We start from the raw sequence: 27,870 nt of genomic DNA on the forward strand, positions 1-27,870 counted from the left end.
ACGCTTCTCAGAACCGGCACTCGTAAAGATTATTGAAATATGGCAGCACTAGCTGCGTGAAATAACTCCTCCTGGAGGAGGGAAATTTGAAAGTGTAATGTAATGTAATGAATTGTGTTAAAGCAAGGAAATTTCGAGGCTACTCAAAAAGGGAATGACTTTAGACCTTGGCGGTCTGATATCGATTTATTTGTCTTGGTTCCTTTATAGCTACACACATTTAATAGAAAATATTAAAATATTGAGCTAGAGAGCTAGCTAGACCTTTTTAAATGTTTAGCAACATTATCCGCGGTAAGCCCTTCTGGCTCTAACGACTGCTTGGCAGGCAGAAAGATGCGGGAGCTTGTTTGAACAAATATTTATTTTTTAAATGGATTTCTTTCGTTAAGGTTGTTTGTCATGTTTCATTTCAAGGATTGTCTTCCAAGATCTTTACTTTTTGGTGTTGTATTTAAATTTTCATGTAGTGGCTGCAATGCGTCTTATATTGGAAAAGCTATACAACACCTTAAGGTCTGGTCATATCTTGTGAGCACCATGGAATTTCCCATCTTACGGGCAAAAGAACCTCTGGTCACCAATAATCGCGGTTAACGATCATCTATTGTTGATGCACACCAAGCTAGCTTGGATAATTTCACAGTTTTGACATCAGATGCCACTAATTATATTCTGGAGATTAGAGAAAGTCTTTTTATTCAAAAAAACAACCCTTACTTAATAAGAATCTAACTTTGGCTTCTTTGTACCTTTTAAATTAGTATATTTATTATTTATTTCAATTACCAACTGTAAATATATCAATCAAAAGAATTGTAATTTGATGTGGTTATGGCTTGAGTTCAAGTCGATAGCTTATCAATAAAAAAAACACGTTGTATTTTGTTAATTTTTAATTACATTGATGTGGCTACAATTAACAATAGTAATACGGACAATATACGCAAGCTTTTTTATGGATAAAAAAAATAAATGTGACTGTTTACCTCTATGTTGGTGGTCTTTTATTCGCAATTTTGCTTCCCAACCACAAATATAGATCTAAAATATCCAAAACAGAGGAGGATATTGCAGACTCTCCAAAAACACTCATATATATGAGGGTCAACTTGGGTGACTTTTGAATTAAATTTGCACTTTTTGGGTGATAACTGCCAAATTTGCCAGAATTATTCCTTAACTTGTACGAATTATTCCCAAAATGCAAAATCACGGTTTCAACTGTATGCCAAAAAACTTTCAGCAAAGTTTGATCATGAGCAGTATATTTGCCATTAGGTTTTGTGTCAAAGTTATGTGCAGAACTCTTGGGATACAAGACTTGATGCCCTGCTGTTAATAAATTGTTAATGAACACTCCTGTCACTAGGAAAGGCATGTTTAACCCACACACTTCCTGTTAATAAACGAAGTAATGTGGACCTGTATCCTCCTAGTGTTGACATTAACTCTGTGTTTTAGTGACTTAGTAAGTTCACATAGGGTTCTAAAATAAAACATACATGCTTTAATACAACTACAAAGTATATTTTTAATTTTTAAAGTGAATGTAGGCTTTTTCGGGTAAAGCTCATTTAAAGGCTATAAAAAAGCATGTGAACCCTGGATATTTCAAAAAAGGCCTAAATATAACTCCAGTATATTAACTAGCTATATATTTTAGTAAAGAAATATAACAGACAACTTTCAGAAAAATCAAGTACATAAAATGGTTTGTTCATTTCAATTATTATTGGTGGCAACAATAAATCATATTATTAGTTTTATAATATATATTTATTTTAGCATGGACGGTTGAAAGTGAAAACAACTGCAGAACAGCAAGAAGAAAAACGCAAAGAAAGGGAAAAGAAATCTGCAATATTTCTACAGTTAATGAAAGGCATTTTTGAGAAAGTATGGTTTCCTTTATAGTAATCAGTTGTTTAAAAATTTAAACATTGAATATTTTCCTACTAAAAGTGCCTTATTAAGGGACTAAATATTTGTTTTGTTTTAGAGAGGCAAGAAAGATGAGTTTGAAGCAACTTTGAAATTAAGTGAGAAGCTATTGTCAGGGAATCCGGATGTCTACACCTTATGGAATATAAGAAAAGAAATATTTGTTGAAATGCAGAAACAAGAGTATGTATATTCATATATTATTTTATTTAGTATTTGTCAAAGATAATAAGCTTGAGTGAACAAGGAGGAATGTATTCTTCTAATTTTGTAATGGCTAAATTTTGAAGCAAACTAAAGGCTAGGGGTTATTTAAATATTTCTTCAAATTTGAATTAGGGTAGATGTCAGAGTATAATATAAATTTTAATATAAAAGCCTTGTTTATTAGTATAGATCTAAAATGCTAATACTTTTATTGTTAATTTTTTTAATTATGCAAGCAGACAATTTGGGTTTATTGATTTACCTTAGTGCTCTTGATGAAGAACACACTAATTGTATTGTCTATGTCTTAAAAAGAAATGTTAGTTTAAGATGTAAACAGGCATAAAAACAAATTTTAAGCTGTAATAAAGATAGGTCTGTACCCAATTCCAACAATATGTCAATTATTAAAAACATTTTTTTATGCAAAATCATCAAAACCATGAGCATAAAGTGTTAAAGTAACTTTTAAACTTCATTATGAAATAATAATTAAACATGTACAAAAAAATTACCCTGGCTTGCTTGCATGTGTAAATACTTTGAACGATAATAGTTTTAAATACATATTTATAGTTTTAAGTTTCGACTTTAGGAATATTGATAAACTACTTCACATGGAACTTAAGTTTCTTCAGAGTTGCTTGCATGTAAATCCAAAGTCATATGGTGTCTGGAATCAACGTCAATTTGTTATGCTGACAATGGAGAAACCTGATTGGCATGAAGAATTACGTCTCTGCAATCTCTTTCTAGAGTACGATGAAAGAAACTGTAAGTTATGAATAAAATTAGTATATGTTTAGTTCACAAGATATGATTGCCAGGAGAATCTTGTTTTGAATTAAGGCTTATATTTCTTAACAAGTACAACAAGACATTCTGAGACATTTTTTATTCTGACAATGACCCAGTTTTTTTATGTTTTATTTTCTAATACAATCTTTATTTTTCAACCAGATCTTTATTTTACTTTGGATATTTAGAATAAAAATTTAGCTATGCATGTAAGTCATTTTTTGCTAAAATATATTATTGCTCATAAAAATGACATAGGAGAAGATGGCTGATTATGCAAAAAAAATTAGATCACATGCAGTAAGATTTAGTCTTATTTGCACCTTTGTGCCCAGACTTTTTATGAATGTTTATGTCAGCCTAACTATATTTAGCTAAAGCTCTTTTTCCACTTCAAGAAGTTTTTCCACTAAGAAAACAGATAAAAACAGAACATTCCCTGCCATTAGTTTCAACCTCCTATTTTGTGTACATTTAATACAGAAAGTATGTACACATTGCACAATTTTCATAAAATAATTTAATTGGCTAAATAATTTGCTACCTGGTGGTTCTGATAAAAATGCATAGAAAAAATTAAACGTTTTCTTCAACAGAACAAATTTTCTATCATAAGGTGTAAACATTTAAGTATGCATGGAACGTACTTAAAATTAGAATCAGAAGCCTTTCTGTTTATTTCATTCTGCTCTGCAGGAAATGCTCTTGAAACTTTTAAGATTATTGTAAAACAAAAGCTTTTCATTTATTATGTCATTAAGCTTCACTCTAAATGCCAATGCCACTTTTAGAAGAAATTAAAACAAAATATTGAAGCTGAAAATCGTAAAATAAGCGATTCTGAGAAATTTTTGACGAGCTAGCGATTAGTAACTTAATAAGAATATCATAATTTATAAAAGTAACTTAAACAATTCCTACTGTTTAAGAAAAACTAATATTTATTATGATTAGCAATTAGTCCAACTTACTTTATTTTTACATTTATGCTTTTCTTATTGCAGTTCACTGTTGGGATTACAGAAGGTTTGTGGTTAAAAACTCAATGATTGCTCCCGAGGATGAGTTTCAATTCACGACAAAGAAAATAAGTGAAAACTTCTCAAATTATTCTGCTTGGCATAATCGAAGTAAGCTGTTACCTTTAATCAATCCTGATCCGAATCAGCCTGACAGAGTTGCTGAAGACACTCTTTTGAAAGGTATGCAATAGATGTATATGTAGATTGTGTTTAATTTAGTCTATAGACTTAGATTAACCTGTAATAAAGCACTGCGCTATATTAATTTGCATGATTAAATTGTGTTAGTGGCTGGAATACCCCCTCTCTTTGTAAAGCCATCTTCTAAAACATTTATTTACTAACTATTCTTTAAAGAACATGCTCTTATTTAAACACTCAAAGAAACAAAAAAATTGCACAAATTTTGCCATTGCAGTGGCTCTGGTATTTGTGCATTTAAATTGTAACTTTTAAAAAATGTACAAAATGCTTAAATATATTCTCTTCTGAAATTTCAAAATCTATTATTTTGAAAAAAATACACCATTTGATATTGCCAATAATTATCAACAATGTTGGAAAATTCTTTAAAATGTTCTATATGACAGAAAAATAAACGTTTTGGAATATGAAGGTTTTCAATTATGATTTGTTGAATTGGGAAGTCACTTAGGAGAACTTTTCAGTGTATTTTTACCATGCAAAAAAAATTGTTGAAAAAAAAGAAGGTTCGATTTAGTGGAAGTATACTATGTAGATTTTTGCGTATTCGAATACACAGATATAAATAATATAGAAATGTTTGTATTTACTTTTGAATCAAATTATTAAAAAATAACTTCTGTTGTTTCTTCTTTAGAATTCGAATTGGCTCAAAATGCTTTTTTTACCGATCCCAATGATCAAAGTGCATGGTTTTATCAACGCTGGCTACTTGGAAGAAGTATATTTTATTTATTTGTTTATGAAATATTTTTAGTCCTTTATTTTAACATTTTTTATTTAACTAAACTACAATATTATCATAACATTGTTTGTGATATTTTATTGTGCTTATAAGCAATGAAATATGCCAACTTATGCATGCACATATTTGATGTTACTCTCTTGTTGTGCACAAAAGCACAATGAAATTCTACTGAGATTGCATTTTTGCAGGTATGAAAAAACATTTTTATTTCTGTTAGAACCCCAAGCACCTCGGTTATTGTCATTATCTTTGCTTCGCTCATCTTCCACTGTTATTGCTAGTTTTTCATTACCTGTCAATGTAAGTTGTTTCTTGTTGATTGGTAAAGTTTTGTTTTAACAGCTGGACTTATAGTTAAAGTATTGTCAATCGTCATCTTTCTCTGTGTCTGTTTCTCCATTTAGCTTCCTGCCTCATAGCGGCTGTGGCCTTGAAGGGAGTGACCTATTTTTTTAACAAAGAAATAAATGACGTGACATTTTTTCTGCAAAATAGTATTGTGAAATGTGTAGGCTTAATATGAAACAGTGTTAGTTCTGTAGCTTTCTTTTACTTCTTTAGATAGCATTATGTAACAGTTTCACAATGAATAATGAAACAAAAGACATTCAATGGAAATCGATAGAGTCTTTACATAATGGTGCCAATGTAATTGCCAGTTGTGTTTGGGTATCTTTTTTCTAGCCTAATTTTCTTTTATGGTATTGATTAGTTATTAGGCCTTAATAAAATGTTTTTTCTGTTTACCTCAACGTTTATGCACAATTATTTTAATGATCAGTTAAAAAAGATCTTGTGAACAGGCAAAAAATGAAGAAAAATACCTTTTAAATTTTAACAAGTGTTTTTTTTTTCTTTTTGATTTTATTGTTTTGCTAAAGTAAAGTCAGGCGTTTAAATTAAAATAAATGTAAAGTAATCATTGCTGAAATAAACGTTTTAAATGATGATCATTTCAAAATATTCGTGTGGGCAGGTGCGAAAATGACTTCCTATCATTTATTTGCTTATTTGCTTGTTTTTTTCGAGCGACTTTAATAACATTGTAATTGATTTTTAGGTACTAAATTTCCTAATTTTTCTTTAATAAAACTCAAAGTTTTTTGGGGATTCAAAATAAAAAGGGGCAAATTTTGTTCTCATATTTGTTTTACTTAGGGATCGTCCACAAATTTCGTCCCATTAACGAGACGCTATAAGACGAAAAAGTTAAAAAAAATTCGTCTCGTTTTGTTCTTAATTGAAATTGAGACGATTTAAAAATCGTCTCATAAATATCAGGAGACGATATTTTGTCAATTCGTCTCAGAATAAAAAAAGTGGAACAAAATATTTTAAGACGAATTGAGACGAATTGAGACGCTGCGGTAAAATCACGGAGACGAATTGAGACGAATTAAGACGCTGCGGTAAAATCACGGAGACGAATTGAGACGAATTAAGACGCTGCGGTAAAATCACGGAGACGAATTGAGACGAACTAAGACGACAGGGTTTCTTAAACACGAAAATTTATTTAAAAAGCTAGTGTTTTTTAAAGTGGTTTTAATGTATTCAGATATTTCAGATAGCGACAGCGACCTAGATTGGTTGTTTACGGACGATTCTTTGTCCGATGATGAAAATGAAGATTACATCAACGAAATTTTACAATGCGGTAAATATTTATTTTTATCTCGTCGTAAAATTTTCAGCAACGGTCTTGAAAACAAAAAAATATATAATTGCCCAATTTATCTTGTGATTTTTCCGTAGTCATGAGAAAAAAACTACTATAATTATAAAACTATATATTTTCTTTATTCGTAAATTTAAAGCTCGATGATACAAAATCTTTAAAAGATTTGTTGTTTTTTTACCAACAACACACAAATATTCGAAAAACCTCACTATTTTAACTTTTCTCTTCGCACATGCCGGTGTGAGCATAAGAAGTAAATAATAGCAATTGAAGTTTGTTGCGATATTGCTTCTGAAAATTACGAAAAAAAACTATTTTTGCTTTATTATTTTTGTCAACTTGCACTGTTATATTAACTTAATGTATAATTATACTTATACAATTGATTATGGTGGGCTGCACATTGCAAAAAAAAAATTATTAACAATTTTATGTGACAGAAACGGCTTGTCAGAAGCAAATAATGTTCCGCAAAAAAACTGTGTGACGTGCGGTTGCATTACGTAAAATGATTTCAGACAAATTAGATAGCCGCTTGTTTAGACACTCAGTTGAGCAGCCTAGTGCCCATGGATTAAGATTTGAATCATTTTTTGTAAACTATCACAAAAAAAAATCAAATGGATAAACTTTTTTCCTTTAGCCTTCAATTTTGTCAATTCAATACGCGATTTGTTTTATAAAAACTGCGTTTTTAAGAGCGTTGAGGCTGAGATTTTGCCAATAATTAAGAACATATTAAAAACGTACTCAACCTGAATTCCTTCACAGATTATAAGAACAAAATAATGTATTCCAGTAATCTTTTTTTGTTTGCTTGAATTTTTTATATTTTGTGCTGGACTTAAACATATTATCTCATGTATATAAATACATAAATTTCAGAAACTTTGGGAAAAATATATCAATAAGAACAAATAGAGGCTAAATTCTGAAGTCGTGTTCTTACTATTAAGAACAAAATAAGAATAAAACAGACTGAAAGTCTCAAAAGTAAGAATAGCCAGCCTCAAGTCAGATTTTACTAAATAAACATTAATAAACTTGTTTAGTAATCACTCGCGTCATTATTTGCATTTATAGAATAGTCTTTTTCTTATTTTAGCTTCAAAAAAACGAGGCAGACCAGCGCTACACGAGCAACATCCGGGCTTGGTTCCATGTATCGCATCCTACATAAGTCAGAACTCGGCCGAGGCCCATTTGAGGCGCAGAGACAGTATTATGTACACAAATGGTGTAAGCTTAAAAGATATTGTCTCTCACATAAAAAGTACGCTCGGGTTAAATGTGAGTAAGAGCGCAGTGCATTACCTCATGAGACCGAGGAGAAAAAAAACCACTTCGAGCAAGCGTCACAAATCGTTGGTTGATGCACGTGTTCCGCCCAAGCGCAACACGGGAGAAAAAAAGATCCATGAAGATTTTCATTTTTCTTGCTCCCAAGTTAACTTGGTTAATGAGTTAGCGCAGTTATGCAATGAAAACACAATCTCCTTGTCAGTTGACAACAAAAACAAGGTGGATGTTGGTATTCCCGCCACGAGTAGACGTGCGCAAATCCGACGTTATCACATCGAAAATGAGGCTCCCATTTACAATGACCACGACTTCCCCTATCCGAATAGTAAATTAACCCCAGCAGGTTATCAACAATTAAAGGTGAGAATAACAAGATCACGCTCATTATCTCCAACCCGCCAGCCTTTAAAAATAAATAGAAAAAGGTCTTTGTCTGAAGGAAGCAGTTTTCTGGTCCTAAAATCAGAAAGAACCAAGGACAAAGTTGGTAGAAGCAAAATCAAATGGTCCCGTAAAGGTCCGCTTTTCATACATTTATATCCTTCACGTTTAGTAGAAGCCACCAACGTCATGCATGTAAACTATCTTCTTCATCTTTTGCAACAAGAAAAAAAAATTAAAAATGTTTATAACGTCGTTGCAATTGCAGATGGAGGCCCCGACTGGTCAACAAAAGCAGTAGTTAACCTGATGTCGTTGGGTTATTTGTGGTTGAATTTACGTTTAGATTGTTTGATCGTTCAATGTTACGCTCCGGGGCACTCCCGTTTTAATCCTATAGAAAGATGTTGGTCTTTCCTCACCCAGCAGCTGGTAGGAGTAACGCTTCCCGTTGAGGTTGATGGAAAAACACCTAATCCAAATGATTCTGAAAAATGGTTAAACGTCCTCGACAATGCTGCAACGGTTTGCTCAAAGTTTTGGAACAATAAAATATATGATGGTTTTCCAATAAAAGTAGAAACCTTCCTATCTACAAATCCGTTGCTGAAGGATATCAAGTGCGCGCACGATACTATCAAAAGATTTTGTGTTGCATCCAGAAAATCGATAAAATCTTCTGTTGAATTTACAGAGCTACAACAGAAATACCGCTTTTTCGTGAAGCATTGTACGAGGAAAGCGTATCAAATTGAGTTTGTACGTTGTACTAGCACAGATTGTGACCATTGCTCATCCTTGCCACTTCGGAAGAACCAATTTTTAGACGTGATAAGAGAATTTGGAGGCACGTGTCCAACACCACAACATAGTGATTTTTTTGCAGGTCACTATAAAACGCTCATCGAGATGGTACAGTCACAACTATGCCGAAATATTTCTAGTGCATCGCGCATCATGCCCTGCCTTACAACAAAATATGATGTCTGCAATCATGGCTGCAGATACGCTTTTTTTTCAGAAGCAGACAAAACCCGACACATGAGGTTAATGGACCATTAATGGACATATTTGCTACTCGGGCTACTTAAGGCCAGTCCTTTTTTATTTCGGGGTCATTTTCAATATCTCAAGTTATGAAGAATCTGGCATAATTTATTGGGCACCATATTATATGTAAAGTAAAACGCAGAATTCAACTTTTCTGAAAAATTTCGATGGCGTCATAGACCAAAAACGCCCTTTATCCGCGTTTTTTTCCAAGCGGTTTTCCAAAAGACAAAGCGCAAAAAGATCTGGGGACGAGATTGCAGGATTATTTCGATAAAAAGGCGCGAACAGTGTAAACCAAGGGTTTTAGCTTAGAGTGGAGACTAGCTATAGCTATATGATATACATTATTTAATATTTTTTTGGAAAAGTTCTTAATATTAATAAAGTTTTCTTTTGGATACGTTGCTGAAAGATTTGTTCTTAATTGTCGTCGATATATAGTAAAAACTAGCTAGCAAGCTAGCTATAGTTATAATTTTACGTGGTAGCGATATAAAGAAAAAGTAAGCAATATTCTTATATTTTTTGGACGCGAGACAGTCCGTCTTTCAGAAATACTTATTTATGTAGAGTGTATACAAATAGCTATCTACGCGTCCTTTTAGATGGAGTACAAAGTTAAGTCCTCAGTCCAAGCCTTAGATCCCGAAACTAGGCATTGGCTTAATGCTGTAGTCGTAGAGAATAGTGGGGAGAGGCTGAAAGTTACTTGGACAGGCTATGCAAAATCGTACGACTGTTGGCTTGACACAAACAATGTGAGGATGCCAATTCTAAAACGGTCGTTGGTATCAAGGAATGCCATCAATTCAAAAAACTTCCCGTTATACAAGCACCCTAAATATTTACAAATGGGTCATATTATTTTTGACAGGGTTCGAAAAACAAAGTTCATTGTTGATGTTAACGATGAATTTAACGCAAAGGTAAATAGATTCTATTTTTGTCATATCATAGTCACATTAAGAAAAGTGTATGCAAAAATGGTTTTTGTTTTCTATGTTTTCTTTTTTTTATCACGTTCGAATTCGATTTCATACAGAAGACGTTGCATTGTATCGCGTGAATGATGCATAATTTTGACAACACATGTTTTTTTTAAAGATATATTGCAACTCTAGAATTACTAAGAAACAATTATTTAATTTTTATTAGAACAATAAGGCTGATATTTGTTGAAAATAAGAATAAAATAAGAACAATTTCAGACTAAAAACACATATTTAATAAGCAAAAGGTTTATCCGGTAAAGAATATCTCCCAAAGCCCGTTTATTTAGACTTATCCAGTTTTTAAACTTTCCAAAACTTACTTTTTGCGAAGGTTACCACACGATGCGGCAACTCGGTCATGTACGAATACATGGAGGAAGCCAGTGAAGAGGAAGCCAGTGAAGAAGAGCCCACAGGTAATGTGGAAGATAGCGTAGCAGATTCTAGCAAAGAGATTACGGATGAGAGCCACCTACCAAGTGATCAACTAAAATCCTTGGACTTGGTATTTGCAACCAAAGCAGTCAAAAGCCTTTCACCGTATAAAACCTTGCCAGGCCTTTCACTATCTAAAACCTTGCCTGACCATTTACCATCCAAAACATCGCCTGATCATTCACCTTCTAAAACTTCGCCAGCCATTAATCTTTTGACTCCGGAAAATTTTCTTTTTAATATCACACCAGAATTACCGTCAATCGTGTCCACTTTAAAAAATGATCCTGCTACCGTCTCCACAAGCTCTTTCATTGCTGATTGTGTTCAAAACATTCCAAATTTTAACATTGCCGACCATGAAATCGATTTTGAGTCCAACAATCTGGCACAGGTAATCCACGAAACAAAAAGAAACACTGATTTGATACTGGGCCTGTGTCAGAAGTTGGACACAAAAGTAGACGCTATAAGCGCAAGAACTGCTGTGCTTGAGAGTTACATCATGAAAAAAAGAAACTTATACGAGGCTAAAAATAAAATTTACCAGGAACCATTGCCCTTGCCAGCAACAATTACCCAGCCACCGAATAGTTATGTTGAGATGCTGGAAAATAATTTTGATCCGCTACTTTTCTTGCCCACAGAACATGATGACATGGGCATGGAGACCACGCATGTTGAAGCACGGCCGCAAGTCGCAACTCCGCAAGCCACACCACCCGTTGGTAAAAAAAACCCGCTACGCAAAATTAACCCATGCTCCGCGTTAATTAAAAAAGAGCTGGGTAAGCGTTTCACCCTTGCCGAATTAGCAGGTGGCAGGTTGAATGGTGGCAAAAATAAAAACGTGTTGTCACCACGAAGAATGGGAATAATTTTGCAGAAGGCCAGGAAGGAGCATAAGGAGGAATTTGAAAATAATATAAAAAACAATTTAAATGAAATCATTAACTCAAAATGTCGAAAGGCAAGTCAGAAAATAAGGGACACCACGGATTGATAAAATAAATAGACGAAATTATTTAGGTCAATTCTCACGTTCCGAACTTTTTTTTTCTCGCATTCTATAAAAAACCTTAGGCACAGAAAGGTCAAAGTAAAAGTGTTTTTGCATACGTATTTAGCTACGTATTTATGGACTGGTTTCTTATAAAAAAAACGTGCATAACGTAAAATGTTGAGATGATTGATTTCCTAAAACCGTGGAAATTTCAGATAAAATTTTTTAGCTCCTTATTCTGACTTGTCTTCGTATTTTAAGTTTTTATTTTAATATTGTTTGAAAAAGAATTTGTTCTAATTTATTCCGCGCTTTTTTATTCTCGCACTTTTTTTATTCCCTTACAAAATAAAATGTCTTACAAAATAAATTTTAGATATTTCTAACTATGATTTATCATAGTTAATAGAAATATCTAAAATTTATTAACTCCCTATTTTAACTTTTCTTCGGGTATAGGTTCAGCATGTTTATGTTTCTCATAACATACTTAAAAAAAGAATCAAACTGATAAAAAAAACGACAACTCACTCGCACGTGTGCTCTGACCCTCTGAAACCAATGAATGAATCACGATTCGAACACAGAGCAGAAGATAAAAATTGTTACATTTTTCTTCTTGAAAAATTCGAAAAGGACGGTTTCTCTTAGCTCCCCAACATAACATTTAAATGTATTAAGTTAAAAAGAGCTAATATACTGAAATGTACGAACCATTACAGGCAGAATACACCTAAATACACCTAAATACACCTGAGAACAAACATCTTGACATAAATTTTGCTTTTATCCCTGATCTGTGTACTGGTTTCGTTTAGTTAATGAATACCATGTTAAGGCTATTTTCTACCTCAAGAAAATTTTCGGCGATTTTTGATTGGCTAATTTTAATGTTTTTCGATGATGTGACGTTTGCGGAGGAACGCCAGCCATTTCGAATATATCTCCCAGTAAAGACGAGCTATGTTTCGCATCTAACTATCTATATTTAATATCTATATATTCCTTCCTAACAACATATTTAAAGAATCCTAATCTTAAAGAATATTTATGGCTAAATTCAGTTTCAGATATACTTACCAGTAAATATCGAAAATAACTCAAGATTCCATCTGTCACGACCAATAATAATATTTTTTGTGAGATTTGTTTCGCTTTTCCACAACATAGTTCCAGCTTCGAACGACGAAGTTTGCTGTGATAAAATGTTGCCAAGTTTGATAAATATACAGACCGTAACATTCAACAATCGAACGAGTACAAACAATGTAGCTTAAGTTAATCAGTAGCTGTGCCACTGCTAGCCAGGAGACCCAGCGTAATTTTTCTTACCACCGGGAAATCGGAGTAGTTAAGGTGGGAAAATTACGCTGGGTCTCAAACGATTTTTCTGCGGCCAAAATCTGGCCGCGCTTTTTGATTGGCTAATTCTATTGTTCTCTGCTCACGTGATTATTATCGGGGAAAGCCCTTTTCATCCCGAATATTCCAGCGAGTGGTTTCACTCACCCTAACAAACATTAGTATTCTACAAAGTTTTTACCAAAGTAAGATTTGACCAAGCTTGGTAAACAACTCACAGATAAATTAAAATGTCCTCCGAAGCGATTAGTCACATTGTTCGATTTAAACTCGGGGTTTCCGCTGAGTCATTCGTTCGCGTCTAAGCTTTAGTTTGAGAGAAACTCATTTTATCAACTGAAGAAGAAAGCTTAGTTAACTAGGCTATGCCACTGCCGTTCCGCTAGAACAATGGAATAATTTCTTTTTCACGGAACAAAATCACGCTGGGTCTCCTGGCCAAGATTTTTAAAGTTTCGTGTTAAACTCACGGAAGTGTTCGAAAATATTTTTCAACTTTTGAGACGAATTTATTATAGCAGAGACGAATTGAGACGATTTGAGACGAATTAAGAAAATTCATAGACGAAATGAGACGATTCGGAGACGAATTTGTTTTTAAAATATGATATTCGGAGACGAATTTGTGACTATCAGGAGACGATATGAGACGAATTAAGACGGTTAAGACACTACAATGTTATCACAAAAAATCGTCTCGTATGAAAGAGTTAAGACGAACAAAACAAATTTACAAGACGATTTAAAATGAGCCGAATTTAGACGAAATTTGTGGACGATCCCTTAACGTGGAGCAGATTTCAAAGATTTCAGAACTAGAAAAGTTCGACGACGATATTACAATAAAACTTTCTTTTCCGGAAGTGAAAAGCTGTCCGGAGTGTTGCCAGCTAACACTCTCAAAAGGTGATACTTGGTTTCATTTATTTTGTAATTCTGGTAAACAAACATATTTATGTGGGTAACATTGCCCCGGGCTATTTCTATTAAGCCTTCTTTTTGTTATACATGTTTTGTTTAAGAAAACCTAAGTCAGGGTTTTACAATTAAGTTTTTTCGAACTTTTGTGAGATTTAACCTAGATTTTCTAAACGTGTCTAAATAATATTGCTATATGTAAATTTTTCGATTTTCTCCTGTTTGTGTTCATTGAAAATTAATTTGGAAACATCTAATTTGCCACTTCTTTAAGGGACATGATGTCAAATTTGAGTCTGAACGTCTAATTTTAATCTTTTAATTGCATCTGCTATGCAAAAGTTCTGGGATTCTCAATTGTACTCCAAAAGCAAGAAAATCTGTCTGAATTTGTTCTTTTGTTAAACAAATTGAGTATCTATAGTGAAGAATTGTTAACGTCTAAAAATCTAGATTAGTTCGAGATTCTTTCAGTGAAAGTCTAACTCTATGCTGACATAGAATTATTGTGCTTACGCGATATTTCGCGTCTTCCCTGTTATTGAAGGGTTTTTGTTTGAAACTGCAGGGTGTTAGCTAGAAATTAGCTGTTAGCTGCATTTGAAAACTTCCATGATAATCTTTCGGAGGACGGCCAATGGTGGCGTCTGGAAAAATATACCAAAATTCTATGATTCTGGATGCCCTAAACAGCTCTCCCGATACTAATTTGTTAAAATATCGATAAAAGAATTTAAATCATTCAATCCAAAACATTTCATTGTTGCATGCTTTGACGAATACATACTGACTTTGCTATGTAGGTGTTAACAGCATCATGTAGATAATAGGGAAAAATTAGTAAGTCTTAAGAAAAATAGATGTGTGATTGGACAGTCAACTAATATCTTCAATTTTCCGTCTAACAGTAAAAATAAAAGCTGTTTTAAAGCCTGTTGCTTTCGGTGATAATTATATAATGTTGTCAATACTCCCGAAATTCAAGAAGAATATATATAAAAAAATAATTTTCATTTTACACCACCTTAAGTGTTGTGTTTCCGACATAAAAACAATTTTTGTGAACATTACATTGATAGTGTTTCATCCAGAAAAAATTAAGGAAGGGGAAAAAATCCTTCTAAATGTGATTTTTTTTAAGTGATGCCACTAGTTCTAACCTAATATTCACGGAAATTTCGCTATCAAAACATATACAAGCTGACAAGATTTGAACTACATCTTTACAAGTTAATAATTTTTATTTCTTTAGGAAGCAACCGTGCACAGTTGTGTTGGACAGTGGATAATTTATCAACGGACGATGAAAATATGTTCAGGTTGGTATTACACTTTTTTTAGGAAGATGCATACTTTTTTGATTTATAAATTGTTAAATTTCAATTTTAAATCTTTACAGTCGCTACTTCGCAGTGTACTTTGTTAACATCTATAGGTTTTTACTTGTCTTTCTGTTTTGGTTATCATTTGGTCAGTTGGTGTCTCTGCACATCTTTTTCTAGTTAGTTTCATACAAGTATTCTCCTGTTCGAAATGTCACATGGTACAACTTTCGGTTGCAGGAAAACACGGACGTTTCGTGGTCAAATACTCACAGAGGAAGCTTTGATTAAACAAAAACTATAAGTATTTAATTCAAACTAAAGCTAAACTAGCAAAAACTTTTATAAAATTACACAATGTGACAGGTTTGAAGTAAGAAAACAAAGATTCTACGAAAAATGTAGCCCCTATTTATGAAGAGGTGACCGGTGAACGACGTGTTTTCCTTCAAAACATAATGACTACCCTGAGAAATACAGACTTGTTATTGGTTTTAAATTATTACGTGACATTTGACGACCGGGAGATTTTAAACAATATATTTTTTGTTAGTGATACCCATACTGCAGCCAAAACTTCTGTTTTGGAGAATGAACTGGAGTCGTGTAAAATGTTGCTTGAAGAAGAACCAGAAAACAAATGTAATTTTAACCATTTTTTTATTTTGAGTAAATACGTAAAGTGGATTGTAAATAGCTTTCAAAGTTTGTGAACATTTTGGGTTTTTTTATGATTCTGTGCTTCATCTGGGTGGGAGGATCTGCTAGAATTGGAACATATTCCTGGACAAACCGGCTAAAATTTGCAAAAATGAGAAATGCCTGGAGGAATATTGGTTTTTGAATGTATTTTTGTTCCCGTTCGGTGTTTTTATTCTTTAATTTATGGAAAATTCTTTTTTTTATTTTTTGAATTTCTTTTCTTTTCTTTTTAAACGAAATTACTCCTGGAAAAGGTGAAAAAAGCCCTGGAATACTTTTAGAAAAGTTTCTGCGAAAGGGTGGCCATGAAGTTCAAGTTGAATTTTTGTTTTGTAATGTGTTTTAATAGGAATAACATTTTAGATTTAATAAGAACAGGATTTATTAAAACTTTGAACCTTAAATTCTAAAAAAGGACGCTTCATTACCCGATTGTTTTTCGACTATTTAGTTGTATAAAGTTTAGTGAATTATTAGTTTAGTAAATTTACTGTTGTTTTTATTTTTCAGGGACCATGCTCACGATAATTTACTTGATGCGTGCACTTGGCGGTGAAGGATATATTAAAGACACCGAAGAACTTCTTACTAGACTGATAAAAACCGATTCTATGAGAGCTGGTTATTACAAAGATCTAAGTAAGTGTGTGTTGAAAAAAACCAATGTACTAACGAGAGGTTAGTGGTGTCTCCACACGTAGACACCCTCCTACGTGGTTACTTTTTAAAAAAGTTTTATTTTTCGCGGGTATTAATTTTCGCGAATTTGGGGAGAAGCGCAAAAATTAGTAATATTAATTAATTAAATTAATTAAATTAGTAATATTAATTATGTTAATATTGCTTTAATATAAGTAATTTGTTCTTAACCAAATTTAAATAACGGATGTGGTAATTTGCAGTTTTTCCATCGCAGTGTAGGGAATCGTTAAAAAATACCTTTTTATTCGCAAAACAAGGATAAATAAAATCCGTAGTTCTTGTTGAGCAATATTTTTTCCCCTTGTAGTTGTCAGCTGCTACGATGAGCTGACATGAATTAGCGTAAAGAAAAACATAAATGTTATTTGGAGCGATATTTGGAAAAAAAGGAAGAAAACATTTTACTGTCTTCGTAGCCCTACATCAACAATTTTTACTATTTCCTTCTAGGGAGTAAATACCGTATCGAGAATGAACTTCAGCGACTCAAGAAAACACAGGTAATCTCTCTTTTTATTATGGTTCATTACGGATGTTGTTCTTGCGCTCCTTTCGTAGCTCAAATTGGAGCTTTAAATGCACTAGGACCCCCTTTGCAGAACTTTCATTGATAACAGTTCTATTAGGAAATTTAAATTCGTCAATTAAACTGTAAATTTTCTTATTTCAGGATAATTTAACCGTTGTCAATCTGAGTGGAAAGGTAATTTTATTACGCTGTTTATAATTTACTCGGATAGATAACTTCGCAAATGCTTCTTCCTACGAGCTCGAAGCGCGAGCGTCAGTTAAATCTCTTTTACATTACAGTTTGATTTTGGACTGTCTGCTAATTGGTTCATCTAAAATGGTAAAATTAAAACAATGATAGGGGTACTAAATTAAAAACTAAAACCACCCATAAAGTCGAAAAAGAACCAACTCTGAGCCGGTGACGCGGTCTTTTGTTGTTTTTAGAAAGATTGTCTGACAAAATCATACGCATAATCTCACGTAGTTACCATAGAAACGTCCCTTTAAATCTTGCATTGCTATATTTGTTCCTTTAAATTGGGTCAAACACGACGCTTAATCAAAACGTACCCACCTGTTAATCAAAACGTACCCACCTGTTAATCAAAACGTACCCACCTGTTAATCAAAACGTACCCTTCTGTTAGTTAATTAAAACGTGCCCACCTGTTAATTAAATTGGCCCACCTGTTAGTCAAAACGTACCCTTCTGTTAGTTAATTAAAACGTACCCACCTGTTATCAAAACGTACCCACTTGTTAGTCAAAACGTACCCTCCTTTTAATTAAAACGTGCCCATCTGGCAATCAAACTACAATATGATTGCTCACCATTGTGGTTTTTTTTTTTAGGAACTGACATCATTTCCGTACAGTCAATATTTCACAAGCTGCGAAACCATAGATTTATCTGATAATTGTTTAAAAGACATTTCGTTCTGTAGTTTATTACCTGGTGTTGAAAATATTATTCTCAAAAACAATAAAGTAGGCGATAAAAACGTTGAAGAGATGTCGAGTATGTTAGAATGGAAAATAAATATCACTGTCTAATATTTAATAAAGACATATAATGTAAATAAATATAATTGTGAACAGTACCTGCTAGGTTTTTTTATCCAGCAGATGGTGCTATTAGGGTTGTGTCACATGCTTTCCTATTTGCTTATATTTAAAACGCAAGAAACCAGAATTTCATAAAGTATTAGTCACTATCACATAAAAACGCGATAAAAAATTCCGCCAGAATTTTTTTTGTAAAGTTCTGTTGAAGGATACCCTTACCCACCCCTGAATGAATACGGTTAAGGTATTATTGAAATTCATAGGTTTGCCAGAGACAGATCTAAAAAACATATTTTTTCTTTCTAAATAAGTGAATATTTGATTAATTTTTGAAAATGGGATTCCAAGAAATATGAACACTTGTGGGATTTCTTTCTGTGAATCCGAATTCAAGAATATCTTGTGGATTTCACGTTTTCGAGAGACATTTTACTGAGGAATAATAGAATGAATTTTTTTTCTAAGACTTATTTCTACAAATTGTTGAAAAAAAATTAAAAAATAAGTCCTGCAAAAATTATCCTTACAACATTTAATTCAGAATTTTGTTAATCATCAAGCTAGTCAACAGTGTCTTCTGAATTTGTAAATTTAACTTTCAAAATGCTTACCAGGCTATAGCTATAGCTAAATGAAAACAAAATATCAAGCTAAAATACATAAATCTATCTGATATCAACACATCAGCAGTAGCTACTTAATTATAAGCAAAGCATAATGTAAAAGCACCACGCTAAATACAGCAGATATGGCGTCCGCGAATTTATTTAACTTAAGGTATCCAGTGCAGAAAATATGGTAAAAAATTTGAGAAAAAACTTAAGCCATTTAGGCAAGTTCGGAGGTAGGAAAGAGAAAATCAAAACAACGCCATGGATGGAGGGTGCGTTTACTCTATATGGCATGCCATGGTATAAATATATTACTATAAAGATTATAAGGGTGTTTTAGTCGACTCTCAAAGGAGAAGGGCTCTTTTTTTTTACGATGGTTGGTAAGTTCAAACAAATTAACTACAGATAAATGATTAAATCTTCGGCAGTAAAGCAGTGAATACTGGTCGATGATAGTTTTCCACATCGGTCATTGTCGCTGAAAACATGGTTATAAACTTGTTTTGCCAGATGTAATCCACCAATTTTTCTTTGACGGAGTTTGGTTGAACAAAGGTCATTGCCGGAAAGACCTGCTTTGCTGTTGCCATGGTATTAAGAAGCCAATCTTTTCTGGTAAAGTGCTTATAAACGTCCGTGTTATCTTCCCACCCAAAATCACCCATAAGAATTAAAGGAAATCGTCGACGGTCCATGACTGAATTTCTCAAGTGCATCGTTAATATTTTGGCTTGTTGCTGAGCAACACCCTCATCCGTCGAGTCTAATTGAGTTACTGCTACGTAAAAGTCGAACCATTGGTACATTATCCGTGGTGGAGCTGCGTTTATTGCTGAAAATCCAAGGTTGTGTTCCGTACTGCTAATTTTACCTGTGTAGACTTTCAACAAGCTTAACAAGCGATCTAAGAAACTTTCTTTTCGTGTTAAAGGTTGCGCCGAGTATGAAAAAGTGTTATGTGTTAATCGCTCCGCAAATTGGAGTCGTACCCACGTGCATGCGCCGACTTCTTTAGCATTTAATAACTTTGAACCAGATATACTAGGAGTTTTGCTCAACCAAAACGTTCCACTCTTCACCAAGATTATTCTCTCAGAAATTTTGTAGTATATTGGGTCATACATTGCATCCTTGTTATTATAACTTTTAAGATTAGCGACGACTGCATAGCCTTTCAGACATAAGTTCAAATCTCTCAGTTGATAACCACGTACGTTTTGTAAACCGAATACCTTAAACATAAATATTGATTCCTTAAACACAATGATTGCAACAACATAGATTTTAACGACTTATACATCGCTCTTGCGCGAAAAAAACGTCATGTTACTGAAACACAGAATGCGATATATAAAGGGCGGGCGCCCCCTTGGATTTTTCCACAGATTAACGACTAGTATCTCTATATTAATAATACCCGTATTCTGTCTGTGTTTGAAAGAAAAAAGTCGTGTTACAGACACACGAAATAGCGTATAATTTAACAAACGGGAGACCCTGTGGATTTTGCACCTGGTAAAAGTCTCGTTTAGACAATGTTTAAACAGGTAAAATGGCGGTGCTTATTTACGTTATACAATCGTAGACAAAATTATTTTTTGAAATTGCCAAATGGTCAATATTGTACAGCTGACAGGCTAAAAAGAATTGCGCACAGGAAGACCAGGTGGACAAAGCTTAAAATTTGCTGGTCGCACTCTAGCACCTCCGCACTACGAATCCACGTCGGAGCGCACAAAGACCTCAACGTTCGGAAAAAATGAACAGGTTATTTGGATTTTACCGAATAACATGTTGTATGTAGAGCATAACTTAGATTCTAAGTCTACTCTAAACATTGACATTCAAAATGCGTAAATCTAAAATAGAAATAGCCCATGTAATTGTTCGTGGAGATGAACTTTGAAATAAAAAATAGTCATCATACGCCTTGTGAAGATATACTTACAGTGAGTTGGCTTCGTGTAAAATAATCACACAATTCTGTCTTCCTTTTCTCCCAGTCTGCGTTATTTTGATGGATGTTATAAGTCATAATCTTTAATACATTTTCAAAAGATTCAGTCGGCTGAAGATTTTTTTTGATAGTGCCATCTAAATCTTCAACATGCAATCCGCCTGACATTGGACAACCATTATGTAAGCAGTTGCTTGTCAAACGATTTTTTTCATTCTGTGATTTAACATAAGGTAAAATGCTAATCAATGTAACCAGTAGCAACTGTTTTAACATGGCTGCGACTTTTTATTCTCGTACTAAAAAAGTAAATAAAGATGGACGAATAATAAACACAATGTATAAAAACATAAAGAACATGGACTGTCGACGACTTTGCTGCACCATCTTGTCCCAACTTGACAAATCTTTGTCTGACAGCATTTATAGAATTTCCTAGAGATAGCGAAAATTTTAACCCATTGCAGAAAGAATTCTATCCGCAATACTTTCTCATGAAAAAAACAGGGGCTTAGGTTTGCCAGGGGAAATTAGAAGTCGGAGAAAAGAGTGCATGTGCAATGCATATAATTGGGTTATATAAACAAAACTTTGAACACTCTCTCCCTTCCTTTGTACAGAGAGATCAGAACACATTTACAGATTTATTCCTGTGTATAAGAAAAAAAAAAGAAGAAACCGAAGGGGCGCATTCTTGTTAAAATATTTGTATATAACCCATATTTAAACGACTTTCCTCTTTGTTTCTCATAGAGAAATATTTCCATCATCTTTACTTTGTTTAAGCATATTATGTACAAATCTGAATACCGTTAATTTGGACATTTGGTATGTCATACAAAAGTGTTGGAATTCTTACTTTATAAAACGCTACGCTTTCCGCTACTTAATTTAAATATTCGTTAAACCAAGCATAATTTTCGAATCCTTCCATGTTCGAATTAGAGGGTGTGTACATTTTGTAAAAAAAAATTACATACCTTGATGCTATCACGCTGGTCTTCACATCAGAATGAAATCCTTTTTCACGCTTTGAGTTTCACCTTTTGATTCTTCGACATGTTCTCTTTAAATTCCGTAAGACATTTTTTTACCTATTTGTTGCTACTTAGCACTTCTTTGAAGTTTTAGTGTATCTGTTGTCGAATATGTTTTTCTATTCATATATTGCTAAATAGCCGTGTTTACTGTAGTTTTTTTTCTGTTCTTGTCGACTTTTTATATTGTGCCCTAAAACAATCTGTCTTGGTAAGATTATGCCATGTAAGAAAAATCTCACATCACAATTTCACTCAAAGGCGTCACTAGGCTGGAATAAGCATATGATCTCTTGTGCAGCCTGGATGTCTACACCCAGGGGGTTAAGCACTGGCGAAGTAGTCACAACACAAGCAAAAAAAAGTAAGGGTATTTTGGGAGTTTCTCACAACATTCGTAAGATCACTGTTCTCTAGCAAACTATACCTTATTCCCGTAAATAACAAAGAAAAATAGTAAAATTCAACAACAGTAAAATTTTGGATTTTGGCGTTTATAGATGTACTAGTCGGTGGCCCTTAAAAGGGTTCGCCTCTTCTTTTTATACCGCATTGCGTTTCTCACTACTTGCGGTACCATTTTGCGTGACAGGCAGACTGACGTATAGATATTTCTTTCAAGTAAACTGCAGATGATATCGCGCGCATTAATTTACGCGCCAAGTGTTTTGCGCATAATTTATGTACTAAATTTCGCGCAATATATTAATTTAGTACGCACAAAAATAATTTTGAATAGGGTAGCTTCTTTTTTATCTTAAGAAGCACCAAAAACATTTATCACTGTTTAAGGTCCTGGTCTATTTCTATATTTGCTTACATTAAGAGATTTTTGGACAAGATTTATAACGTCAAAAATGTATGGGTAAGACTTTTGAATGAATTATAACCAAATTTCAAAAGTGATGATTACGGAAATGACACAAGAAGACGGCTAGAAGCATTTAAAGTGTACATAAATATTCAATCAAGATCTAAAAAAGGGTCTTCAGGATTCAACTTTACAGATAGAGCCTCAGCCAAATGTGAAAATAACTGCAGCTTTCATTAATTTTCTGCTTACCCTGTATATAATTTCTATGCACTGGTCCTTTTCTTAAAAAATTAGAAAAAACAAAATTTTCGGACAAAAAACTTTCAACAGAAACAAATTTCGGACGGAAAATTTTCGGACAAAAAAAAATCCGAAAGTTTTTCTGTCCGAAAATTTTTGTTTCTAATGTTTGTCTCTTGTCGATCAGAAAGCGATAAAGAGTCTTGAAAAGGGAGTAACCACAGCGAACTTTCGGTAAATTATCAGTGTGGTAGTTCTAACTTGTATTCTTGTTTAGCTACATTATTTTTTTAAAACCGAAATCTAAAGGTATTTGCCATCTATTTGTTATTTCTTTTCTCATACAAACATATATTTATCATCTGTTGACTGTGACAAGTTGAGGATTTGTTAATCGAATCAATGAAAGACGTCGGGTTGCAAGAAAAAACGACGCCTTCAGAAAGAAATACAAGATCGTTTCATCGTTCTAATATTATGATTATCATTATAACTATTATTATTTCGTCTTTTTGTTTGTTGGTTGTTGACATAGATGTCTGTCTCTTGGACGTTGACTCACCTCGTTATTAGTTCAATCTCTATATTAATTATAATGTCCGCATTTTGCCTGTGCGTATGTGTGCGCAAGAAAAATGGCGTGCTTTGCACACGAAAACCTCCATCCCAGAACCTGTAGCTTTTTTTTCCGCCAAAAGCAACTACCAAGAAAAGAAATTATTGCACAAGAACAGATTGCGGCATTAAATATTGCAAATATATTTACTAACTTGTATAGAAATTCATTAATTATTCTCCAAATTGGCCGCTACGGCTGGTTTTTTTATTTTAAAACAGAACGAGCTTTTCGTGATATCGTAATGGTGATATACACCTATGCTCCGAGCTAATACGCAACTTCATATATTTGTAAAAAATTCTCTCAAGTGATTTCGTTTCTAAATGTTTGGAGATTATTGCTTGCAGGTGATTTTCATTTTAAGACGTACTTTGCCAAAGGAATAAACATCAATTTAATATTAAATTATATATAATATTAATTACGAAACACACATGCACACACACTAATACACAAAGTCTATCACTTTATTGTTACTAATTTTAAAAAATAATACAAGTTCGCAAAATCTAGTGAAATTACGCGCAAAAAATAATACGCGCGAATTTTTTTTTTTAAGAAACAAAACTGGGTGGGATTTAAACGCACCTATATTTTGCTAAAAATTCTGAATTTTGCAACTTTTTCCTTATGTTTGTGAGGGAATTTGAATTTGCGCGAAAATTAATACGCGTGAGACACTTTCATCTGAATTTATCTTTAATTAACACGCACAAAACAGATTTTTTTTGCTACGTGCGAAAATTAGTACGAATAATCACAACATTAAACTCTTTTTAAAAAGATTTTCACAGCAGCGGCAACAAAAGTGTCTTTTTCCATAAACTCATCCTTACTATTTAGATTATTATCAACAAAATCACTGAGATCGAACTTGAATGATGAATTTTCTTCGCTTTTTGGCCTCGTAAATAAATTTTCTTTTGAATCTTTAACCTTCTGATTGTTCAACATGGACAACACATTAACACATACTTTTTTGTTTATTTTCCCTACATTGTGAATATCTAGGTACCTGTAAACATCCATAACAATTCGAATGTAATCTTCCATCACATGCAACAATAATATTGAATGATAAAATCTCTTGAAACTAATAACATGGTATGGTTTAACGAAAAGATGATTCAAGCATGTCTCATCATATGGCGAAGGCAATTGTTCTGCAATCATTTTCAACAGCATAAAAAACTGTTCGCCATGTAAACCTTTAAGTTTAGTGTCTTTGTTTTTAACGGCAACTAAAGTATTAAAAACTTCTAAAATGTTATATTGATATTGTTTTTGTGAGTAATGGGACCAGGATAACTTCTTGTAGGCTTCCTCGAGGATGCTTGTCCCTGATGGTGGTGTTGTAATTGTTGCAAAAAAGTCTACTAAAAACGTGATTGGATCATCTGGCTGGTTCTCAATAACTGCATTGATAGCTTTCTTTAAAATGTCTGTTGTATTGTTGTGATATAAATAATCAATTGGAGTCTCTTTTGATAAGTCATCAAAAGTAGCTGATATAGTATCACTTTGTACAACTTTGCGTGAAGGTTTTTCGGATATCGACATTATTTACAACACTATAATAGTAAATTTAATAATTTTCAGTTCCCTACCTGAAAAATCCACAGAAAAATAAAAATTAAAATGCTATTTTTCTGAAAAACAAAAACAAGTTGTTGGTGCTAAACCAAGAATTAAAGCAAACAGCTCATCAAAGAGCAGTTGAATTGATCGACAACAGTTCACCTGTGTCAAAAAAAGATAATAACATTCCAGAAAAGAAGTTTCTTGCGAGTCCTGAGTACAAGGCAGACATTTGCCAGAGATACGTATAGCATTGCTCTAACTTGCTTGGCTGCTACACAAGCCGGTTAGTGGTCAGTAGATGGCACCAAACGGGCTGACAACACTGCATTTAAAGTGGGCTGGAGTAGGGACCCGAGCCTGTAACCTTAAGATTACAAGTCGAATGTGCTACCACTTTAACATCTCCGTATGGAATGTTGTGGGTTTAATATCCACCAAATATCCATTTAAAATATCCATTTAATATCCACCAAAGTCATGCCAGAGACTATAGAAATGTGAGCCAATCCTTTCTGCTATATGTTCAGCACGAGGATAGGATTAATATCTTATAGGTTGTTGTCTAGTTAAGCAGCTGTTGAGCTTGCATGCCTTTTGGAATGAGAGCTTTAAATACTCTAGGACCCCCTTCACAGAACCCTCATTACGGATGAGTTGACCCGATTTCTTAATTTGCTTAGCCATTACCTGTATATATTTTGCACAGCAAACAGTAATAAAGAGAATGTATAGGGTCATGTCCATTTGAAGAATGGTTAAGGAGATATATTGTTTAAAAAATTGCTGACACTACCGAATTTCCACCAAAGTACAAAAATATTTTTTTTAGAAATTTGTGTACTTGTTGCCTTTTTTGTATCAAGCTTTAAATGCTGATCAAGTAAAAATGTATAAGATCATGTATTTTTGACAAATGATTACAGAGATATCTTAATTTAAAGGCTTGAAACATCAACACATCTATTTCAAAAAGGGTAAGTTGACATAACAAGAGGGTGCCAATAAGCCGTAAACGCCTGCATATATAAGGGCGAGTTTGGGCAACTTTTCCAATTAAATTGGCAGTTGTCGTCCTAAACTGCCCGCACTTTCCCGAACTCGCCCTGAACATTCCTGAAATGCAATTCCTTGTAACATACTATGCGGATGATAGTTTGGATAAAGGCTTGAAGATAAAGGAGTTAATAAAGTTTATATATAAGTTATTTTTTAAGAAAATCTTATTATAACTATCAAAAACAGTTCTTAAGAACTTTTCTAACACATAGTAAGTTTATTTTAATTTTCATAGTTTTTTGATTTGTCTGTTCTTCTTTTTTTTCAGTTATTGTTCGGATCTATGTGGGGGTTTTCGGGCAAATACTTGATTTTTTTTCAAAATGCCGAACTCGCCCGAAAACGCCTGCACTTTTTACGGTGCATGCGGCTTAACGGCACCCTTGTGACCTAACTTACCCAATTTGGTCCCAGCTGACCCCTAGTTACCCACACAGGAAATGTAATCATTTATTTCCAGCTGTTTCAAAGATATTATGCTTTAAACATAAATTAAAATCTTACTGACATCAGTCCAATGCCATAATGTCAAAAAAAGATAACAGTTTTGGCTAGCTACATCAAAAGAAATTAAACATATTCACTTTGCCTGTCCTAGAAGGATACAGCTTTCGTATTAATGTAATAGATAATACCATGCATAACGTTTGAACCATTCTTTAAAATGCTTTCCAGCAAGATATCTTGTCTCAATAATTTATATATCAGTTTAGCTGGCAGTTGAAATAAAATCTCACCTTGTGTTTCTTACACTCTTTGTTTTCTAGCTTCAAACCAAACATGTTGTGTAGTTATAGGGTTTTTGCCAGTTTCGCTTTACTTTACTTCAGATACTTGTAGTTCTTGCTTAATCAAAGCTTCTTCTGTGAGAGTTTGGCCGTGAAAAGTCTGTGTTTTCCCTCCTGAAAATTGGTCACCGTGAAATTCCGACCAGGAGAATCAAAAGTTTGCTTACTATTGGAGGCAGTTCTACTTAGTGTATAAACTTGCATGTTTTCATAGATTGTTGTGCAAAATCCAAATATGTTGGTTATTTTTTGTTAAAAATGATCAGAAAATTTAAAGCATCATAGCCTGGATCTGAAAATTAGTCATAAAAGTACACAACAGGGTGGCTAAACCTGGTTATATCTTGACTCAACTCAACAGTGGATACACATATAAACTTAAAACATACCTTTGAAAAAACATTGAGCATCGAGCTAGATTATGACACTGAAGCCAAGTCAAGGTGTTCCACCCAAAGTAGGGCGGCTTCCCAAAGTCGGGTATTTTCAAATCATAAACCAAGTAGGGCAAAACTGTGCAAAGTAAAACACATCCTTTTTTATCAGTTGAAACTGCATTCCTTGCGTCTTAAACTACTTTATTTTTTTATGCCTTAATTTCACAAAAATTTGCTCTTATGAACACATATTTAAACTTTTAATCTACAACTATATTTCAGCAAAAGCATGCCCGGAATAGAGTGGCATTGTAATATTGACGATTTTTGACTAACTTTGGGCAGAAAAGCCACTCAAAGTAGGACATTTTAATATTGACGATTTTTGACTAACTTTGGGCAGAAAAGCCACTCAAAGTAGGACATTTTAATA

The 27,870-nt window shown here is 33.4% G+C and overlaps 3 protein-coding genes across 9 annotated transcripts; 1 reads left to right on the forward strand and 2 right to left on the reverse strand.

Annotated features, from left to right (window-relative positions):
- Positions 1-1,633: 1,633 nt before the first annotated feature.
- On the forward strand, positions 1,634-18,445 carry LOC130613938 (geranylgeranyl transferase type-2 subunit alpha-like). 5 transcript variants are annotated; one of them, XM_057435308.1, is made up of 15 exons: positions 1,634-1,714; positions 1,789-1,899; positions 2,003-2,127; positions 2,747-2,925; positions 3,954-4,151; positions 4,813-4,896; positions 5,141-5,223; positions 5,485-5,592; positions 13,930-14,038; positions 15,303-15,369; positions 15,926-16,014; positions 16,585-16,713; positions 17,227-17,276; positions 17,447-17,479; positions 18,142-18,445. In XM_057435308.1, the coding sequence occupies exons 1-15, from the start codon at positions 1,712-1,714 to the stop codon at positions 18,340-18,342; spliced, it is 1,569 nt and encodes a 522-aa protein (XP_057291291.1). In that variant the 5' UTR covers positions 1,634-1,711; the 3' UTR covers positions 18,343-18,445. The 5 variants fall into 5 exon arrangements, with proteins under 5 accessions (XP_057291291.1, XP_057291293.1, XP_057291294.1 ...); XM_057435310.1 differs by lacking the exons at positions 13,930-14,038; positions 15,926-16,014; XM_057435311.1 differs by lacking the exons at positions 13,930-14,038; positions 15,926-16,014 and having other exon boundaries at positions 5,485-5,571.
- Positions 18,446-19,227: 782 nt separating this feature from the next.
- LOC130613939 (uncharacterized) lies at positions 19,228-22,174 on the reverse strand. Its single transcript, XM_057435312.1, has 3 exons — positions 21,906-22,174; positions 20,917-21,224; positions 19,228-20,200 (listed from the first exon to the last, which is right to left on the reverse strand). The coding sequence occupies exons 2-3, from the start codon at positions 21,199-21,201 to the stop codon at positions 19,382-19,384; spliced, it is 1,104 nt and encodes a 367-aa protein (XP_057291295.1). The 5' UTR covers positions 21,202-21,224; positions 21,906-22,174; the 3' UTR covers positions 19,228-19,381.
- A 1,585-nt stretch (positions 22,175-23,759) lies between these two features.
- Positions 23,760-27,587, reverse strand: LOC130613940 (uncharacterized). 3 transcript variants are annotated; one of them, XM_057435313.1, is made up of 2 exons: positions 27,450-27,587; positions 23,760-25,206 (listed from the first exon to the last, which is right to left on the reverse strand). In XM_057435313.1, the coding sequence occupies exon 2, from the start codon at positions 25,193-25,195 to the stop codon at positions 24,401-24,403; it is 795 nt and encodes a 264-aa protein (XP_057291296.1). In that variant the 5' UTR covers positions 25,196-25,206; positions 27,450-27,587; the 3' UTR covers positions 23,760-24,400. The 3 variants fall into 3 exon arrangements, with proteins under 3 accessions (XP_057291296.1, XP_057291298.1, XP_057291297.1); XM_057435315.1 differs by having other exon boundaries at positions 23,760-25,242; positions 27,450-27,525; XM_057435314.1 differs by lacking the exon at positions 27,450-27,587 and adding an exon at positions 27,010-27,400.
- Positions 27,588-27,870: the final 283 nt, after the last annotated feature.

The sequence above is a fragment of the Hydractinia symbiolongicarpus genome, chromosome 11 (genome assembly GCF_029227915.1).
Source record: "Hydractinia symbiolongicarpus strain clone_291-10 chromosome 11, HSymV2.1, whole genome shotgun sequence".
NCBI lineage: Eukaryota > Metazoa > Cnidaria > Hydrozoa > Anthoathecata > Hydractiniidae > Hydractinia > Hydractinia symbiolongicarpus.